Below are 22,211 nucleotides of genomic sequence, written 5' to 3'. Positions count from 1 at the left end.
TTGATGGTCGTTGCCGTATATATACGACGAAGATTACGCATATGAAAGTGGCCGCCCAGACCCGAAACCGTGCACGCTGCAAGAGGTGTTACCGTTTGTAGCACGATTTCCTCGATACTTTCGAGAAACGTTACCCGGAGCGCGCGTACTGGAAGCGTTGTCGCCTGACGCTGTCGATGAAGTTTCGCGCCGTTCCCCTGGATGGCACCATAACTCAGCTGCTCAAGGCGTCCTAAGTAAAGGAATGTGCATGTACGCGCCCTCCGCGGTCGCAAATCGCTTATGAGGGGTTTGCTTTCGCCATAATATTTAACACGAATACTCTGAATGCAGCACACTACTCTTAATGCGCCCTTTAAAGGCCGACGTAAACTTCGCATTTCCGTTTTTGCCTGCCTTCTTAATTTTTTGCCTTGCCTTACCGCTCCATTTTTTACCTTGCCCCAACTGGGCTCCTCTTGCAGCTTAGGAGACCGGATTGATAAAACAATTATGTTCCCTGCAGAAAACCGAAGTTGTGCATCGGTTTTTAAGAAAGAAAGAGAGAAAAAAAACTGCACGTAAGAGGAGTTCTATTTTACTCTACAGGTTGTCGCAACTACATTCACATAACGAAGCCAATGAACAGAGCGCCATGAAAAGTTTCACAAAGGTGCCTCTAAGTGGTGCATTTATAATACTAAAAGTTTGTGAGTTTTGGTTTTATGGTAAAGGTGCCAGAAAAGAAAATCTTGTTATTTTTCCCCCTATTCGGAAGGAAAACAAAACAAAAACAAACAAACAAATAACTCCGGGTTAACGCTGCTACTAGTCTATGAGTACCACACACGCTCAATCTCGTTAACATGCATTAGGGCGCTAATCTCTAACAATGTTTCATGTCTTTGAATCATGTGGTGTGAGTAGCAGCGTCATCCCGTCGGTTTTCTCCAGTTGTCCTGCTGGGCATAGGAATTGTTCTCGCTTTTTTTTTAATTTACATTCACAGATTTTAAGTATGATCACTACAGCACCTAAACAACATCTGTGAAAAGTGCCGTGGCACTATGTTCACTGGCAATTACTTATATAATTTTTTTTTCTACGCACGAATAGTATTGAGACCCGCTTGTATACTCCGTTCATCCTTAAAGCGGCATTCACACCCCGATGCACGCACATCACGGGACGGAAACGCGAGGCTTTTGCACATCGCAAAACCTGATGTTTTCTTCACGGGGATGCGCGTGCCGTGAAGTCCTCGGGAATCCTCCGTCGTGTGAAGGTGCAACCCCACCCTGCACGACGCTTCGGGGCTTTTTTGAAGGTTTATAACTTTCTTTCTATGTATCCTACAATTATAAAATTAATGTCAAATTAAAGAGTTGTTTTTCAACAATACTTTAATTTCTCGATATAACGATTCGTTCTACTTGTTGGTTAATTATTCAGCTTTTAGTAGGCCAGTCTCTAATTTTGAAAAAAATTATTTCTCGAGTTATAAGGTCCCATCGTCCACGATATTTTACGTGAGCGTTCGGTTGGATATAATAAATTTAAAAAGTAAGCAACAAATTGTACAGAGAACGCATTTTTTTCAACTAAAAAATAAAATTTAAAATGGTAATATTTTATGGTGCTATATAGGCGAAATCACGTCAAATAATCAAAATTACGAGACATCGATTTATGAAGCATCCTTCCATATTACATTTTCCAGAACTTTCATATTGATATATTACACGTTAAGGATGTTATAAGACCTTAAACTTTTCCCATTTAGTTACGGCAAACTGCAGTTTATAAATATAAAATGCAGGTCAACTTTTTCGGAAGGACTCAGTCCCAAAAATAAAGTAGAATTCAAAATTTAGAGCCTTCGAACGCGTCCTGGCACTATCGCAAAACATCTGAAATAAGAAATAAGGGTTGTGGCGCAGGCCTAGCTGGTGAACTTTCATACGTAGAAAAACCCCAGAGAAGGGAAAAGGGATGACGAACACAACGAAGTCTCAAAACGCAGCTGCGAAGTTTATTCACAGAAACAGCATCGTAGATAGGCGGAAATCTCCCCTGTCTTGAAAACTCGGAAATGAGCCATCTGCGAGTAAACGTGTCTCGAATTGTACGTGGTTCGACTGTTTTCAAGCATGCGTTCATCATTTCGAATTTGGGCTCCAGCACCTTTTCCGGGGACGTTTTGAAATTGACCGAGAGCCAAACTGGCGACGAAATATAAAGTTCAAGGCCGCTGACTACAAGCCGGTGCAATTGTACGAAAATTTCTAATAACATTTGGATTATACAACTACAAGTTCTGAAACACTGCCGTCTGCTCCGAACGGGAGACCGGGCGTTCCACCACCGTGTACATCATTTATTTTTAGTAAGAAACCTTCTGTTCACTTTTCTCCCCAACACATGGTTCGTTTCCAATAAGTGCCATGGTAGGAGGATGCTGGCGCTTTAACAGTACTAAAGCAACACGCGACTTTAGAAAACGAAGGCAATCGCTGAAGACAACGAAGCATAAAATCTGTGTAAAAGGCATCCGAAGAGCATACAACAGCTTAAGACAGCAGCGGAAGAGCAGCTGAGATGCACCGACATTCCTTGGAAGGGGTGCACAACAGGGCGATTCCAAGGCGGTCGCAGAAGGAGTTATGTCTTAGGCAAACTATAAATGTTAAATTTCCACGTCGTTTTTTGCTCTGCTGGGGCTATTTGCAGTTCTTAAATTAAGTGAACCGGGCACGTGATACACGCGAGATGGTCGCTTGGCACTGTCGGCTGCTCTTGCAGTAGTGGCAATTTGAGCATCATCTTTCCAGATTTAAAAGGATGCTGAAACGAGATGTGGAGCTCACAAAACAAGGCTGGAGCGATAGGCGGGACGCTGCAGGACCCTAAAAAATCACTCATACACCAATTTCTCTAACGGATAGCCGTATTTTTCTTTAAAATTGAGCGAGTGAACACGGCCGACGAGGCCGCCGATACATGTGACGTCACGATTCTCTCACCCTCTCCTCTTCGCTTCGTCCTCTCGAACTGGTGAACCGAAGAGAGGAGGGGGAAGCGAGGCCTCTTATCTTCACCCTCAACTGTTCCAGGAGGAGCGTGACGTCATACCCTCGCTTGATCGTGCCCTGTCACATGTATCGTGCCGATACATGTGACGTCACGATTCTCATACCCTAAATTCTCTTCGCTTCGTCCTCTCGAACTGGTGAACCGAAGAGAGGAGGAGGGAAGCGAGGCCTCTTATTTTCACCCTCAGCTGTTCCAGGAGGCGCGTGACGTCATAGTCCTCACTTGATCGTGCCCTTCTTTTTCCAAACATACGGCCATCCGTTTGAGATATCGATGTATGTGAGATATTTTGAATTTCGCACCGTCCCGTCCAACGCTTTGGCGTCCCTATTTTGCGAAGTCCGAATTGCGGTTCAGGATCTCTTAAGGGTTGTTCACACGGAACCATTTTGTTTAGGTTTCTTTACGCTGCGGATAAGTCACCTAAACATTAGTGCCTCGAATGTCACGTGCCAGAATATCCACTTTAACTGGTGGTAGCCACGCTTATTATGTAGCACACTTGTCCCGATGAGTGGATGTAAGCAGGAAAGAGCTTTTGTAACGTAACGTAACGCAAAAAAGCGGGGCTGTGTAAAAAAGCCTTTGGAATTTCAACGCATCTCAGAATTGAATGCAGAAGGTGACTGCATTGCTCCCCATGATGAAGCATAGTAAAGTAGCTCGGTTCAAAATTTGATGCCGGCAGAATATTGCGGGAACGGGCACCCCAAAATAAAACCGAATGGAAGAAGGTGACAACTCTTTGTTTTCGTTATGTCCATTCGATGCCTCTAAACCTAAAGAGCTTGCATATTTTGCACGTACTCCCGCTAGATAATGAACAAACGCACAAAGACAAACCTGCACATAAACCCTTTTTTATGCTATTTCCTTGAAAACAAAACCCAACCAATGGGAAACATTTTGGGGGAAAAATATGTCGGCCGTCAGCCGACATATTTTTCAGCCGACATATACTGCAGCTTTATCAGGAATCGAGGGAAACGGGATTTCGTACTTCGAAAATGCGAGTGCAGTTTGAAGGCTTTTGATAGCCGGCTTTTAAGCACCACCAAAGCGGCGCAGCAGAGCCAATGGCGGGAGCTGCCAGGTGAAGAGGGGTCAGCAAGGTGAAGAAGGAGCAAAATACGCGTCTGGTAAAACGAGAGCGCCGGAAGCCAGCTGCTATTTCACAGCGGCCGACCGACAGTTCAATAAGCGCCAGTCCACGGAGACAACCCTTTCGGTGCGGTATGTAATGTACGCGACACATTGTGAGTTCAAACGGAAGTTAGTAAGTGCATTCTCATTTAGAACGCATTTAGGAAATGCTATAGAGATACCGGATTTATTTCGCGCGAGTTTCATTTCCCGTAGGTATTGGTTTCGCGCATCGGTCACCAGAGTTTATTTCATTTCAAAACCTGAAAAAGTACTTATGAGAAATAATCACACGTAAATACGTTCATCAACAAATTACGAGGAATATAAATAAAATAAAAAGCCCAGACATCCGAACGTGGTCTCATTGAGTGAGCCCGAGGCGAGGCTCACCGTTTCCCTCTTCCGCTTGGCCTCGTCGATGATCTCGTCGACGGCCTGCGCTGGAGCCTTGCTGTGTTTGGAGAACCTGGCCAGGACGTCCCTGGCCTCTAGGAACTTGCCCGTGGCCAGGAGCCACCTGGGAGACTCTGGCACAAAACTGGGGCTCGCACGTTAGAACCCACCTGGCGGTTTCGTACCGCTATACACACCAGCTTCCGCGATAATGGTATCGTCATGTCCATAAACGTCTAATGAAACTACCGCTGCTATTCTGTATTCCCACTGTCTCCTCAGGCTTGAGTCTCGAAAACAATAAGTAATCATGCCGGCGGTACCTAAACAGATTAATAAAGAAAAAAAACAAAAACATGTAGAGTGTACAAGACGGTTCAAATACAGTCTCTTTTAAACGACAATCTGCGCAACGATTTTAGCTTTTTTTTTTTTTTTTTTTTTTTTGCGTAGCATCGTTGTTTTGTAACACCTAGATTTTAGCCTCCATAACTGGCAATTGCCTTCACGTCTTTAGTTAACCTATGAAAGTATTTGTATATACAAATTTGGAGAATAAAAACACAATGTGATTTAAACCGTGATTTAAATCAGTTTTCCGGAATTAGCACTTCTATTCTATTCCGATTCTGGAATTAGACTTTCCAATATGTCTATCACTTTTAATTCCTAGGAACAGAAACACCGGACTGATTCCCACTCCTGGAATGGCTGAACCGATCCATTCAATTCCTATAATTCCCAACCGTGAAAAATAGCTCTTGACGGCTCGTTATAAACTCTTAATAATGCAATTAGACGCAAAGGTGCATGCGAGCTGGACAAGAATGACGAAATAATCCCTGGAGAAGGGGCTGATAAAGCGCTCCACTGGAAATCGAAAGGCCCCGGGTTCGACACGTGGACTAGGCGGATTTTTCGGTCGCGCACCAGTCCCCTAGCTATGTTTAGAGATTTGTGTTTGCCCTTTGTCCCTCTTGCTCCCCTTCTTCAGGGATTATTTTCGTCGTTATAAACGCATAGACAACTGTAAAATTACGCCAAACACATCTCGGAAGCATTGATTCTCCTAAGCCGAGCGGTGATCTCACATGATAGCAGTGGTCGGAATTTGTGGCACTGCAGATATCGATCGCGTGACTAACCACCCATCTTCTTCACAAATAACTGTATATGTCCTATTCTCCTAGGAGATAGATGGCAAGTGAGGAATCACGCATCCAAGCAACGCGGGTGGTGCTGCATTATCCCTGCCTGTTGGCCTACGACTGGTGCCGCAATCGCACATAGTTACAACCGACAAATTGTCCCGTCTCGCGGCGCCGGGAACAACACCTTGTCCGGGTTTTGGTTTTTACTACACCTCTACGGTTTCGAGGGTGTCACTGTGACTTTCAACCTCGAAGGAACATGAGCCGGTCAGGTAGCCAAGCCGTCAGTTACCTAAAGGGCAACGGTGCTTTTTGAGAAGCCTCTTTGACCACACAGAAACAGCTCGCGTAACAACAGAGCGCATTCCATTCACACTCCATTCCGGGCTAAATACACTTAGTTCCATGCTCATTCCATTCGTCCTAGTTCCGCTGTCATTCCATTTGTATTCCATTTCCCGGTAGTGGAAGGGCGGAATGGTCAATAGCGACAGATGGGCTAGTCAATCCTTTTGACAATACGCGCCACAAGACACGGACATGTATTAACAGACGCAACACAAAGTACATTGCGTTGCTTCCCTCACATTCTGTATCTGTTTTGGGGCGCTTATTGCGAAAATGCGGAATGATTATTGAATTCTTCCAACTGCAAAGGGGCAATTCCTCAACGCTATCATATGTAATGATTTAAATAACACCAGTTTTATTAGGATGAATTAAACGAACCTTTCCCGAAAAAAAAACCTGAAAATAATTTTATTATTCCTATGTGCATATGTTTTGTATACAAATAAATTAAAAAAAAAACACGATGCAACAAAGATTTAAATAAGGTCAAACTCGAGTCAAAACAACTCATCTTCTGAGAAAATCGGAGCGTTAAATTTGATATCGACATTGCATTTTGATCGTCAACTCGTTCTACTGCAGCAAAATCAGAACGTAAAACACGAAAGCTAAAAAAGGCATGCGTCGAAACGCAAAAAAAAAAAAAAAATCAAACTTTTGAACTAAGTTCAAGAAATCAAATTGTTTTTGCTCTGGTATGACGGCGATTACAGTAATAAAAACTTATTTTTTCAAGTGTATTTTACATTTACAGTAAATATTCTTTAAGCATTTTTATCAGTGATCGGAAGAATGTTTGAATGAATCTGTCAGATCGAAAATTACATCTAGTGGTAAAGAATCACAATTTTATAGCTTCAGTAAGTTAAGTTAAATAAAATTAATCACTTTTTTAATAAAAAAATATCAGATGTCGTTTATATTAAAAAAAAATCCCTACCTTGGCATGCTATATTTTTATGAGCGTGGAGCTTGATACCCCTGTCCACGTAGTCTGTTCCAAAATCACTAAAACCCTTTTCGCTTTTGGGTCGAATGAAAAGAGTTTCTTCAGATCCGTTTGCCAAGAGGTGATATCTGTTGAGAATGCTTTTTGCAACTCCCCTAGGACAAAGTGCGTAATGAACGAGTACGCTCAATATGAACATTGCTCGTGCTTAATACGAAAAGGAAACCGGGGACAGCGTTTCCAAGCCAGAACTAGCCGATTAACAAGCACGTTTCCCCTTTTTTTTATTTTTTTTTTTATTCCAGAGTGGGATTCAGGAAAGCTTGTGGCGTGAGCCAAGAGGTCGATTCCGGCGCTCTGACTGTCGCGTTTTCATGGGCGTCGCATCGCCTGCTTTACGGAGAGAGAGAGCGAGAAGTGGGAGGAAAGGGGGAAGGCGAGGCTTAGGTAAACACGCCTGAGTGATTCAAGCACTAGCCTTTAGTAAGTTTTCAGATATGCTAACCCGAAAAGCAAATCTGAGAGCCGGCTAAAGGCTACCGCGTGAATCACTGAGGACTATCTGCCTCAGCCTCACCCCCTCCCCCCTTCTCCCTTTCCCCGTAAACAAGGCGATATGACGTCTATGAAAACGTGTCAATCAAAGTGCCGAAATTGGCCCGTTGACTTACTGCACAAGTTTTTCCGAATACGTAACCCCGAAACTGGGGGCGCACCGGTGCTGACGTATTGGGCGAATGGTTTATATACCAGTGTTTATCAGCCATTGACGAAAAACAAGGAAGGAGGTTATAGTCGGAGACAGGTTAAAAGTAAGGTGAAAGCTCCTCCTACCTCTCTTCCCTTTGGCAGTGCCATAGCCTTCTCTATACTAACGAAGCCTTGCATTTCGACGACGGAGCCATAGAGTGCCCGGTTGCAGATTTGGAGTTCGAGGCTCTGATAGCACATAGCAACAAAGAGTCATTTCTTTGGAAACTTAAAGGTGCAGCGCACAGTTTTTGCTGCGGCGAGGACCCGAGGCACACTTGTTTGCTCGGGAAAAGTGTGTTTCGGCGTCTCGCCGCATCGGGGCGCCAGTCACATGGCTCTCCACTCATCCGTTGTCTGCCGCTCCACCTTTTCCATTTCGGTGGCCGCTTCCCGTGGCAATCTGCCAGATTTTGTGAGTATATAATAGGCTATGGTAGAGCGAACGGTGGAGAAAAAGTCGTTTCCACTCTAGCGTTCGCTCTGCCAAAGTTGAGATAGGTGGGAGGAGCTTACACTTCACTGTTAACCTGTCCGTGAGCCACAAGGGTGACTCACCACCAAACGAGGAGCATCAGCGCCAGTGGTGCGGCTGCGTACAACTGGGTAAGCCTCCAGTCCCGGGCGAGGTAGGCGAGCCAAGGTAGCAACACCATGCCTGTGGTCCAGCCCATGCCCATGGTCATTGTGGGCATGAAGCGGAACCGGGGGGAGACCGTCTCCATCACTGCCCCCGATGGGAGATGTCCAGGGGAATTCGTTCGAAGACCATGCGGAGAGCAAATCGTATATTTCACTTTGCTCATGCATCATAGAAACGACATGGTGTTTGCTGCAGAGATGACGACAAAATTATCCCCGGACACACCTCATGCATGTTTGAGTCAAGTTTCATTCCTACACTTTTATACTTCCGATCTGTCGGTAGTCATTTCTTCTTTTTTTTTTTTTTTTTTTTACGTGAAACTTTTTTTGGTTAGTTTGTCCGGATTTCGTGAATCCGCATTCCGTGAAGCCGTGGCCAGTTGTGTAGCAAGACTTCAGTTTCCCCGCTAGATTTATCAGGAACATTGACGCCGTGTAGCATGATGTCACGTGACCTATACTTCATTTCAGTTTCCCCGCTACATTTTAGTGGGAAAATTTACGCCGCGTGAGCTACAAATAAATTCAATTTACCCGCTAAATTTTGCCGGAAAATTCACACGTGAACGGCCGCAGCCCGTCCTTCCCCATTTTCTGTTGACACAGGCCGATCCTAAGGGGAACGTCAATGGGGTGGAGAGGAGCGGAGGGACAGCACAAGAAGAAATGTCTAGAGGAAATTAGCGCTACACCAAGAACATTTCACGTAGCAACACAATGGCAGGCAACTTGCGATACCATTTTTTGTGGGACCAAAACCGCGGTCACGCGGCCAATCCGGCATTCGAAAGACGGTCTCTGCAGACAAAAGAAGTGCGTTTCGTAGTAGTATTATGGTCTTGATATATTGATCATAAAAACACCGTCTTCAGGCGCGTCCGAAGCATGCAAATATACGAGGCAAACGTGCTTCGGCGATGCTTGTGGTCTATCTGCGAAGATGTCTCCCATTAGGGAGTTATAGCGAACCGTTTTTGCGCGCCCGGTACGGTATGAAGGGCCCTCCGGTACGAACTGCTCATATACGAGTCCTTTGTGGTACCGCATGCGCTGTGCACACAGGAGGGCCATCGTACCGTATTGGATATGTAAAAACGGTTCCCTAAAACTCCCCATTATGTCGGCGGGGAATACGGTGTCTTTTGTTTGATGTACAAGCAGTGCGACCGCGGTTTTAGGGAGAATGTGCTCGAGGTGAGGCTTTCCTACCGAGCGTGTAGACGATGTCGGCGAATCCCGTTGTCCCGAAGGCCACGACGAATCTGGATGCGTAGTACATGGGAACAGAGTTGGAGAAAGCTGCGCAGGCACTCGCTGCAGCAGTCAACAGGATGCCCATCAGCAGGCTGCGCTTACGGCCGAACCTGGGCACGTTCCACACCCTGTTTTGTTTCGCATTCTTTTATTCGTTTGAATCAGATATCAAATTTATTTCCAGACAAGTTTTTTTTTTCTTTTTCAGTTTCGTTCTTTTTTTCTAAAGATAAATAAGTGTTTAAGAAAATCTGTTGAATGAACCGTTGTTATTTCGAGGGTTAATAGAGGATTAGGTTTAAACGTTTAGTCCTCCCATTGCAATTGATATCATCCCATAATCACCCTCATTATATTCGTTCCACCTTTAAGCTGAGACTGCAGCCAACACTACAAGCATTGGAGCCTCGAGGTCGCCGCTTTAATCATAACCATAATGTCTTTATTTTGTGCACATAAAGAATCACTATAGGTCTGTAACGTGGCTTAATAAAAAGCAATACATATATACAACCCCGTTTTTATAGAACGAACTTGTTACCGTTACCAAGCTTCAGCCAAAATTTAACTCTTACTCCTCGTTCCACTTATCGGGGGACCAGTCGGTGGTCGATAGCAGACTTGTACACGTTACTGAAAAATAGTAAGGAATTACATTTACAATTACTCAAGGCTAAATTTCAATTTATTACAATTACAATTACCCTCCCATAAAAGTAACTGCCCGTTACTCCAAAAGTAATCCGTTACTTTCGTAGCGTTACTTTTAACATTAGTGTCCTCAAGTAAGAAACGAAGGGAAGAGGGTTATTCAAGTTCTTATAGTTGCAATCTGTTCCACTTAATGACCTTGAGTATTTTTAGCAACAGCTGACTCTCGAAAGTCCCGTCAGACATTTTGCGTTATTTCTTAATCAATATGTCGACTGCTACGCTGAACACCATTTGAGCTGAGGCACTTGGATGGGAGTGCTGGGTGATTTCAGATAAGATCGACCAAAGGATGGCTAGTTGACATTTTCAAATCAACTGATGTTTTTATATGTTATTGTGTAGTGTCTGGTATGAACGAATCCAAACTTAGTTTTGACTAGAAAAAATACTTGGGGACAGGAAAAATCGTAAGGCATGAGGTGGTGGACAGTTGCATTAACGCGCACTGATGGAGGGGGCCCGTTTGAGAGTGAATAACTAAAGCGATAACGTTAGGAGAACTCTAATACGTTTTAGGCGCAAACTATGGGTATAGCTTGCTTGTAATATAAAGTAATCATAATTATTCAAAATTTATTTATTTTTATAAAAATTGAAAAAACATGCCTGCTCGAATGAAGAATGGCAAACTTTGGAGGTCTGTATCTCATGAAATAATTTAATCATTATGATATAATTTGCAGATATTATTCTACTAATATATAGCTAATATTTAAATAAATAACTAAGGTATCTGTGTGATACAATAGTTAGGATATATTTAGGCAAACATGGAAAAAAAATCAAACAAAGAAAAATTCCGATGCGAATAAAAAACAAACACCACCCTCGATTTTTTTTAAATTTAGGTAACCTGTTATACTCTATTTCGGCATTCATTTCCATTAAAAACATGTTGCATCATTTTATTGAGAAAGAAGATACAACTCCCCAAAATAGGGTCCTTTTTCAAAGCCTACACTTAGCAGTGTTTTATACAAGAACTGACTCTGAGTTCCAGTTTCATGAAACCAACACACATCTTTTATATATTTTTATTCAGATGAGGCCAATGATAACTAAAGAAATCGTTCACACACTTAAATTAAAAAGAAACTACTGTGTACAAAGAGGTATCATATTACGGACTAGTGATCCAAGAAAAGATCATGCAGCCATCGGCCACTAGGAACTTTGCTTACTTTATTCTCCTGCGACACTATATGCTATTCCCTCTCCCGCTCTACCTTCATCTCTCTCTCTCTCTCTCTCATATATATCCCTGATATATATCCAGAACAAAAACATGTTCAAGCGTTCCCTTTCTGCGTGGTAGTGTTCTTTGGCTAGCAAAAATCATTTCCTCGCTAAGCTCACGATTATGGCAAAATAGTTGCCGGAAACCGCAGACGACACTCGTCGCTAGTTCTGGCAAAACGGCCGATACAATCTTTTTTTCGCATTTCCCCGCTCGCTGTCAAGGACAAGGGGGTTCGCTTCAACCAGGAAAACATGGCCGCCGACGCCTGTTTACTGAGCAGTCATGCCTGTCGCCATCTCACTCGCTGGCGTCACGGGCGATAATATCAGGCACAAAGGGGCACACCAACCGGCAGCATTATCCCCAAATACTCGAGCCTCGCGTAAATACATAGAATCTAAACGCTGTCGCCATGTTATCGTAGTAAGACCGCCCCCCCCCCCCCCCCTCCCCCAACGGGGGACTGCAGTACGCGACGGCACACTAACACAACGGCGACGATATCGACATCGCGGGCTCCGAATTTTCCCATAGTTCTACTCCACGGGCATTTCTCGAAACGCTTGATATTGTGTACGCCCGCCTGGAAGGATTTCAGGCGCGTAGTTAAGATAAGGCGGTTCTCCGCGGCAAAAGAAAGCAATTTCACAAAAGCTTAAAAGCGGCGGCGACGCTTGTGTGGTGAACGCTTGTAGTTTTGGTGTAGACAGGGTGTGTGTGTTCTCGTTGTTGACACCAGCAGGCGATAAGGCACTGCAGGCGGTAGCTCAGTACAGCAAGGGCTAATCCGAGTGACCATCAACGTAACCCCACCGCCAACCCCTCGCGAACCGGTCGCCGACATGGCTCAGGCTGTGTCATGAACCACGTGGTAGAAGCTCGGGTGCTTTCATATCAGCGCATGGAGGGACGACAGTGCGATTCCGGAAAGTCTTTTTCGAAGGCCTCTGACCACAATTTTTTGTCTGGAAACTTTCCCTCTTCCTTCCTTTGACGTGGATCAAGCTTTGCCGACAGCCTCAGTTGTGACCTCTCTTTTCAAATGTACGTTTGCAGTGAGTGAGCTCCTCAGCCTCGAACTTGTCACTTGTGCACCCAGTAGTTCTTTCACTTGGCAATTATATGCCATCAGTTGGGGTTTAATTTCTATTATTTATGTATACATTATGAAGACGTCCTGGAGCTCCGAACGAGTGTTTTGTGCAGATTACTTTTGCAAACACAAAAAGACTATACCAAAGCAGCGGAATTTTCGAAGTGTTGGCGAGTTGGACCTAAACTCGTTGAAGCAAATTCTTCCGCCTGACTGTTCCACCAAAGTGAGTGCGACGGACTACCTGTGCTACCATTGTTTCATGCACATCACTAAGGAGATCTCGATGCGAAGCTCAGAGCAGTGCCCTGACATATTTGTGCCAGCTGAAGAAGCAATTGAAGATCTAAATCGCAGCATACTACCTACAGATGTGTCGCCGCTGAGACAACCAAGCGTCGTAAGAAGTCGGGACAGGCCTGCCTATGTCAAGAGAAAGCAGACAGAACTGGAGCAGGTTGCTGTCAAGAATATACGCTCAAGGCTACGTATTGCGTACGACAGGGACGCACCATCGGGGTCGTCCGAACCAACATGCTCCACATGCACTGAGTCAGTGGACAACTTTCGGCAGGCCTTTGAAACCGCCACCTCTCTTCGGGAACGTTGTCAACTGCTTACACTCCTGCCGTCCACACTGACGAAGAATGAGGTTCAAAAGATGATTCCACAGGCCTCAATGTACCTCATCAGTAAATCCCAAAAACTTAAGGAAAAGCATGGCGTGTGGTATGAGCCGGGTCCTTACACGAGGTGCAAGGTGAGCCCTGAGAACCTGTCTACTGCCCTAGAGTACTTCACGAAAGACGAGCTACAATGTTAGCGCCAAAGTCCCAACCAGAAGGACGTCATCTCTGTCATGCTCAACAGAAAGAAAACGTTCGTGCCAAAGCGCTTCATGACACGCTCAATACGAGAGGCCTTCCGTATGTACAAAGACAAGCATCCCGATTCCGGCGTTGGGCTAACGAAATTTTATTCGTTGCGCCCTAGATGGGTCCAATGTATTCCACACCAGGAAGTGTGCGTTTTTGTGCGCTGCGCCAATTATTATCTTTGTATTGCCGCTCCAGAAAACGTTACAGGCTCAACATTCAACACTGGTGAAATGAACTCGGCATTTCTGTGCGACCCAGCAACAGAACTGTGAATTCAAGGAGACTGTGATCACTGCCCAAAAGGCCAGTTTCTTACACTCCAGGAACTTGATATCCCGGAGGATGAAGAGATTGTGCTTGCAACATGGGAGCCCGGCGACCTTGTGAAAAAAACTTTGGAACCTGAGACTTTCCTAAAAGTCATCCAAGTGACGGTTGGAAGTTGGGTACTTCACAACCATATCCGGCAAACGCAAGGTAAAGCGATCTACGATGAAAAACAGTGCATGCAACGCGGGAGCATTGTCTTTCATTTTGACTTTGCTGAAAACTGGACCATCGTGCTTCCTGACGAAGTGCAAGCATATCACTGGAAAAAAAAACAAGTTTCGATATTTACATGTGTAGTGACGACAAGAAAATCTACAAACAGCTTGGCCATCATCAGTGAGGACCTGTGTCACGACGCCGCTCACGCTTGCTTGGCTCTAGAAAAAGTGAAGGAGTGGGTTGAAGACAACGTTGCGGTATACTCGCACGTGACGTACGTAAGTGACGGCGCCGCCAGTCATTTCAAGAATCGCTACCAGCTTCACCAATTTGCAAAGGACGATTGCCCACAAGCCCAGTGGTTATTTTCTACATCTGGACATGGGAAAAATGCATGTGACGGAGTTGGCGGACTCGTGAAGCACAAGGCCACGCTGAACAACCTGAGAGAACGTTCAGTAAGCGCAATTCAGACGGCCAGGACAATGGTGAGCCTTCTATCAAAGAAACTGAAAGGCGTGCATCTTGTGTATCTGGACGAAAATGAGGTTGTTCGGTATCGTGAACAAAAAAAAGAAGAGTGGCTGAAGGTGCGCGCCTTCCCTGGCATTCAGTCTTGGCACGCGTGGCGGCTCAGCAAGTCATCAACAGAAGGGACCTGTGACCTATATGTAGCACGGACAGTCGGATCTGCTTGGAAGCAACTTTATTAAATGGGTACAGCGAGGAAAACCTCAGCGTAAAGTGCCGAATTTGATTTCCCAAGGACTGCTCATTTTGAATGCAGGGACATCTTATTTATCACATTTTTCTTCACGGGGTATTTAACCTACTGTTTTTGTTGGTGGTTACTAATAATTTTTATCTGATCACTATAAAAAAAATCCCAAAATGTTATCCTCGAGCAGGATAAAATATATTGGCTTGCCACGATTCATTCATACACCGAGAGCATCGAAGCTGCTCCAGTTAGGCACTATGGCATCCGTCACCTGAAATTGTTTGTAATCGTAAATACACAGCCAACCTAAATATCTTACTATTATATCTTTGTTTTTGTGTGTGGAAGTAAAGTTATTTATTTTACTCTAGATGTAAAATATACCGGAAGGTACAAGTTCACACTGCATCATCTTTTCTCAAATCATTAGTCTCTAATATGATACCACTTTGTACGCTTATGTAAAATGCTGTATATAGTTTCTCCTCCATTTTACTGTGTGACCGATCGCTCTTTTTATCAATGACCTCATCTGAATAAATGTATATAAAAGATTTGTGCAAGTTTCATGAAACTAGAACTTAGAGTCACTTCTTGTATAGGACACTGCTAAATGTAGGCTTTGAAAAAGGACCCTACTTTGGGGAGTTGTTTCTTCTTTCACAGTGCAATGATGCAACATGTTTTTAATAGAAATGAATGCCGAAATAGAGTATAACAGGGTACCCAAATTTAAAAAAAAATCGAAGGTGGTGTTTTTTTTTATTCGCATTGGAATTTTTCTTTGTTTGATTTTTTTCCCATGTTTGCCTAAATATATTGTAACTATTGTGTCACTCAGATGCCTTATTTATTTCTTCAATAATAGCCATATATTAGTAAAATAATGTCTGCAAGTTATGTAATAATGATTAAATTATTTCATAAGATACAGATTTCCAAAGTTTGCCATTTGTCGTTCGAGCAGGCATGTTTGGCAATTTTTAAAAACTAAATAAATTTTTAATAAATATTATTACTTTATATTACAAGCAAGTTGTACCCATAGTTTGTGTGTAAAAAGTTTTAAAATTCTCCTAATTTTATTGTTTTAATTATTCACTTTCAAACTTGCCCCCTCCATCAGTGCGCGTTATTGCAACTGTCCACCTCTCCTTGCCTTACGATTTTTCTTGTCTCCAAATTTTTTTTCTGGTCAAAACTAAGTGTGGATTCGTTTATACCAGACACTAGACAATGTCATATAAAAACATCAGTTGATTTAAAAATGCCGACCAGCCACCCTTTGGTCGATCTTATCTGAAATCACCCTGCTATACTGTTTCTCACGAATGCTTCATGCTCTGGATTGAGCTTTTTCAGCGAAGTAAGGGAAGTACTATTTACCACGAATGTAGAGCAAAGCTTCGTCGTTGCAGCCGTTGCTTGCTATTCGAGAGATTTAGTAGATCTTTCCGATACCTCCGATACGTGCGATAACGGTACCCGATAACGATATGATGCATACGCAAAGACGGCGGCGAAGTATCGGATATCGTTATCGGAGTCATCGGACCGATCTACTAAAATTTTCCATTGTCTAAATCGCGAAGCTGTGGAAGTCATCAATAGCAAAACATATTGTAACAGTAAGGTGATAATTAAATAATAAATAAGGTTTGGCTCGATATTCTGCTTCCTTTGGTTCTGAACAGTTCGAGCGCCTCGCTTGAGACGTTGGTGAATAAAAAAACAATTTCCGGTATATAAATATAAGTAATAAAAGAAAAAGAAGGACACTCATAACAACAATTAATTAGAACCTCGGTCAAAACAAGGAAATGTAAATGCACGTTTGCCGTGTGTGACTTTCTTAGTGCCGTTCAAAAACGCACGGAACACGAACCGACTGCAGTTTACTCCGGTGTTCTCCAGATAGACGTCCGCTGATGCCGCGGGCAGCGAAGGGCAAAGTACTAAGTAGGCCGCGCTATGGGCCCCACTCACGAATTTCACTCTCTCCTCAAGCCCAGAATATCAAGTCTACGTCAGCGACCATTATGTCTTATTTGTAAAAATATCTGCTTGAGATAAGATGCGTCCTCCTGGGGCAAAGCAGGAAGAAGAAAGGAAGAATATTACCATTTTCTAAGTGCTCGCAAAAAGCTGACTCACAAAAAAAAGTAGCGTAGACAGAGCTAGAGTAACTGTATATGCTCCGCTTGCGGAGCATATACCTATACAGTTACTCTAGACGGAGCGTTGTCTCGTGTTGTGACATTATGAAAATGGTCGTCGTCACTATAACCGAGAAGGACATTGATAATTCTTTTCAGTGCCCTTACCGCCTCGAGCTTCTCGAAGAGGCGCACAATCACTTGGTATCCTCCTCTCCTCGTCTTTGACCGCAAAGACAAAAACAAAGGGACTAAAAAAAAAAGCGGAAATAATTTGCCCCCCCCCCCCTTTTTTTTTGTAGAAATGTTTATTTGGGTTTTTCGACATTGTTGTTAGGGTCAAAATAAAAATTTTCATAGGCTTGGTGTTGCGAAAGAAGGCTTGGGGAACTGAAGAGTGCCAAGCCTCCCTTTGCGCAGGTCAATTCGCGTAACAGTGTCACTGCGCTCAACTTTACAAAAATGAAAAAAAAACTATATAAGCTGGGTGGGAGGGTGTTGGTTCTGACAAAAAAAATGTAACGGATTACAAGGAATTCGTTACGTCAAAAATGTAAGGGAATTACTTTAAAATTACTCTAGAAAATATGTAATTATTCCGTTACTAAATTACTAATAAATGTAAGGGATTACAAGTAATTTCGTTACTTGTAACGGATTGCGTACAAGTCTGGTCGATAGTTTGAACCAGCCGGGTGTCTGGCCTGAGGGCTCAATATTTCATTAGTTTTTATGAAAGCTGGACTGCTCGCGAGTATATAGGCCCGAATGTGTAGCAACTGAAAATGTTCCGGACACTTGAGGGTTGCTATCAAACTACCCGGGGCTTACGGACTAAGTCGGATGAGTTTATGTCGAATACACTGCTGAGTTTTTCTCATATAGTCTGTTTGGCCGAGATTCGGCTTCGTGCTGGCATTTCTAGTTTCAACTATTTCAAGTCCAATTATGTTGTGTATGAACAAGGCAATGATTGTGATACCGCGGGAATGAAACTAGGGGTTGGGGTTCTTGTTGCGGTCAAATCCGTACGTAGTTAAGCCATATCGAAGGAAGAACTTAAAATCCTATTCAGAATGCACCTGGGTTGAGATACCTAAGAGTGATGGTTTTAATTACTTCATTGCAACTTGTTATTTCCCTCCCTTCTTTGATAATTCAAAGTTCATAGCATACTTCGAAGACTTCCAAATAACCATATACTTTTCTATGTTTCGGGTTCTGGTGTATGGTGGTTTTAATTTACCTGAAATTGACTGGACAACTGGTATTGCTTCCTCTACAACAAGCGTGAGTTTGAGAAAAGCGTCGTGTCTATTATCCTTTCCAAACGTTTTCCATTTTTCCCAGTAAAATAAAATAGCGACTGTATGTGGCAATGTTCTTTACTTGCGTTTTTCTAACTCCTCTCTTGAGCGGGCAATGCCGGCTGATAACCCACTGTAGTATTATAAGACCGCGCGCTGGCCAACTGGTCTGTGGGGTGATGAGGTGCCGTTTACCTAAAGGCAGGTTCGCCGGGACATCGCTGGATGCGTGAGGTCCGACTCACCACGCTGCGGTGTGGGTTCCGGGAAACGGCCGGTCATTGCGGAGCGGCGATTCCTCCGACGACATCAGATCCCGCAGGAGCAAGCCAACAGACACGTTCGTTCTGGATTGTGGTCTGAGCGTGTCCTCGAGCGATCGGCCCGATCGCTCGCCTTTTATTGACTTTATAACAATGGGAACCGCTACCCAATCAGTGCACTCGCGTGATATGATCTGACGTAACTTTCTCGTTTACACATCACTACATTCTCCCTCTCTTAATTGAAATAGCGATAAACATGTCTGTTAATAACCAGAGCATTAAATTAGGATACTTTTCCCTTTCTTTAAATTAATGAGCCAACCATTACTGAAAATAGACTAGTCAAACTATTCCTAAAAAAAAGCTTAAGATGTAATTTTAGACAGTTAAGATTGCTGTGATACTAACAGTTGTTAGACATCGTATGTTTTGTAACCAATAACTAGACTAAGCAAAAACTAGTAAGCGCTTTGCTCTGAACGCCTTTAGGAGGCACGTTAGTACCCTTTCTCGTTAAATAATCACTGACTCGCGTTATGCACGTTACTACAAGTTACTGTAGGACTTCCGTTATGCACTGCAATGTTTTAAAACTAGCGTTACGCACTTAAACAAAGCGAGAAGAAAAATATATTACATCTGTGGATCTTGTCCAATTTCGTTAATCATGTCCATAGACGTATTACTGTTATTTACACTAAGAAACGAAAGTACGTAGTCTTTCAGTCTTCCTGGAAGTCGCCGTTGCCGCGTAGAACGCCTTGGAACAGCAGGCGATGCTTGATGACCAGCTTGAGATTGTTCGCGTGGTTCACCAGGCCCTGAATCCATGGCAGAGCGGAGTGGTGCAACTGGTACCACTGAAGACACAGACACAACCACGGAATCACTCACGTCACTTCGTGAAGATTCGAGAGGCGGCATCGACTGTGGTGTCTCGGGGCGCGATGCCGGAGGAGTGCTTGCGTCGACGGGGACAAAATACTCCACTGATACGTTGGCTGGAAGAATCTCTACGGGCTCCGGCCGGGCAAGAAGAGCGACCGCTGTTCTCTCATCAGCCGTCGTAGACTCAGGAGTTCTTGTTACCGGGTCATTTGATGTGGTCGGTCTCCTTGAAGCTGTGGGCGATCTAGTCGCTACGTAGATTTTTGGGAACTTAAGCGCGTCGGTGACTGAATCGTCGTCATCATCTTCGTCAAAGTAATCTACTCGTTGCAGTTGTTGGGTTTCTGTATTTGCTCTGCTTGCGTGTCGCGCACTTGCTTGATCTTGGAGAGGTGCAGGACTGAGCTTCTTAGCGTTCCACTTCCGTCCGTCGCTAAACTGATACGTGGCAGGGCCAACTTGCTTTTCAATCACTTGCGGACCTGTGTATTTACTGTGCAACTTGTCGCTGTGTTGTGGACGAAAAATTCGGACGGCTTGGCTGGCTATGAACTTCGGCAGTCTCACAGCTCGTCTTGCGTCCGAGTAAATCTTCATTTTTGTTTGGTACTTCTTCCCTCGCTCGTGGAGCTGAGACGTGCTTCTCTCTGGCACCTTGGGTGTCGGAAGACCCTGTAGATCCATTCTTGATTTATGTACTCGACCGTGAAGAAGGACTGCAGGAGTCTGACCCGTTGCTGGGTAAGTAGTACGCCTGCTTCTAAGTAGTCGCAAACTGCTTCAGGAAGTGGACGTCCTTGAACTGTTGCCAGTTGTAAACATGACTTGAGTACCCGATTGAACCGTTCAACTTGCCCATTTGCTTGCGGATGATACAAGGAGGACTTGAGGTGTCAGATACCTTGCTGTTTCAAAAATTCTTCGAACACCCTAGAGACGAACTGAACGCCACTGTCCGTGACGAGCTCTCGGGGCAAACCTTCCCGGGCAAAGATGTTTTGTAGAAAAGTAATCACAGAAGTTGTTGCCGCCGCTGATGTGTGTTGAACTTCAGGCCACTTCGAGTGATAATCAATCAGGACCAAGAAATATTTTTGACTTGGTGGAGCTCCGTCGATGGGACCCACGATATCCAAACCGAGCTTGTCCCATGGTCGCTCTGGGAACTCGACCGGCTGAAGAGGAGCAGGCGCTGCTTTAACCGGCTTGTCTGTTGCGTTACAAACGGTACAGTGCTGTACTTTAAACTTGATTTCGGCGTCCATGCGTGGCCACCAGTAGCGGTCTCTGATGACGCTGATGGTTCTCGTAATTCCTTGGTGCGTCTCGTGTGCAAGCATGATGATATTCTCTCTGAGTCTTTCTGGAACAACTACTTTCTCCCCTTGTAACAATAAGTCATTGTGAACGGATAGCTGGTCCCTGACGTTAAAGTAAGGGCGCAGTTCAGGTATCCTGGAGCTATCGTGCGGCCAATATGACGCTGTGTAATGCATCACACCGGGCAGAACCGGGTCGATGGCCGTAGCTTCTTGAAATTCTGAACGTGATATTGCAGCAATCACGAAGGAAACTATGTCTTCGTCAAAATTCATACCATTCTCTGTGTCTGAAAGGGGAAGTCTAGACAACGCGTCTGCAACGAGATTGTCGGCCCCTTTCTGGTACTCCATATGAAAATTATAATTCAAGAGACGCGAAGCCCATCGAGTTATACGCAAAGGGCGAACCCCAGAGCCTTTGTTAGACAACAGCGTGACTAACGCTTGGTGGTCTGTTCGAATAGTGAATGGCCTACCCCAGAGGTACACATACCATTTTTCACATGCCCATAAACAAGCTAGGGCCTCCTTTTTTCCCGTAGAATATCTACATTCAGCGTCGGTCAGCGAGCGTGATGCGAAAGCAACCGTCCGAAGGTTTTTCCGTACTTCTGTGGCAAGACAGCTCCTAAGCCATAGTTTGACGCATCCGTCGATATTATGACTGGTAGCGTCAAATCACACATGGAAAGGATTGGTTCATTCTGGATGCATGATTTCATCTTGGCAAAACTTGCCTGAGCTTCAGGGGACCAAACAAACTGTACGCCTTTACGGAGCAAACGACGCAATGGTTCGACGATGGTTGAACAGTGGGGTATGAACTTACTACAATACTCAATTAACCTCAAAAATGCCTTCAACTTCGACGGGTCTGACGGAGTTTCGAAGTTCCGGACGTCGTCTATTTTTGATGGAAGGGGTGCTAAACCATCCATTGAAAGACCGTGGCCCAGAAACGACAACTCGCGTACGTTAAAAACGCCCTTTCGATTAAGTTTCATTCCCGCTCGAGAGATTGCGGACAAGACTTGACGGAAGTTCGAATCATGCTCTTCCTGTGAAGACCCGTACACAATGATGTCGTCTAGGTAAAATTGGACGCCCTTACAATCTTTTAGAACCCTAGACATGATCTGCTGAAACGCTGCGGGAGCGGACGCAAACCAAAACAAACTCGCTTGAAGCGAAATAATCCTTCGTGAGTGATAAATGCCGTCAAATCTCGGCTCACCGGGTCGAGTCGGATCTGGTGGTAAGCCGACGCCAGGTCCAGCTTCGAAAAATGAGATGCTCCGTGCAATGAGTGCAGGAGCTCCTCTATGTGTGGCAGTGGAAACGAATCTATGACGACGGCTTGGTTGGGCGCACGCAAGTCGACGCAGAATCCTGATGCTGCCATCCTATTTCCTTACTACAACGATTG

The 22,211-nt window shown here is 44.4% G+C and overlaps 1 protein-coding gene across 1 annotated transcript in view; it reads right to left on the bottom strand.

Moving 5' to 3' along the window:
- The window catches only part of LOC8028483 (organic cation transporter protein-like), a 109,472-nt gene that overhangs the window by 28,589 nt on the left and 58,672 nt on the right, over nt 1-22,211 (bottom strand). The window contains exons 4-6 of the mRNA XM_040205960.2: nt 9,667-9,821; nt 8,371-8,539; nt 4,609-4,756 (exon numbers count right to left, since the gene is read on the bottom strand). Coding sequence (XP_040061894.2) covers nt 4,609-4,756; nt 8,371-8,539; nt 9,667-9,821 — 472 coding nt within the window. The remainder of the gene's footprint in view (nt 1-4,608; nt 4,757-8,370; nt 8,540-9,666; nt 9,822-22,211) is intronic.

The sequence above is a fragment of the Ixodes scapularis genome, unplaced genomic scaffold, assembly GCF_016920785.2.
Source record: "Ixodes scapularis isolate PalLabHiFi unplaced genomic scaffold, ASM1692078v2 PGA_scaffold44__24_contigs__length_19508400, whole genome shotgun sequence".
Taxonomy (NCBI): Eukaryota; Metazoa; Arthropoda; class Arachnida; order Ixodida; family Ixodidae; genus Ixodes; species Ixodes scapularis.
Note: the sequence above shows the minus strand (reverse complement) of the source record. Positions and strands in the feature narration are given on the sequence as shown.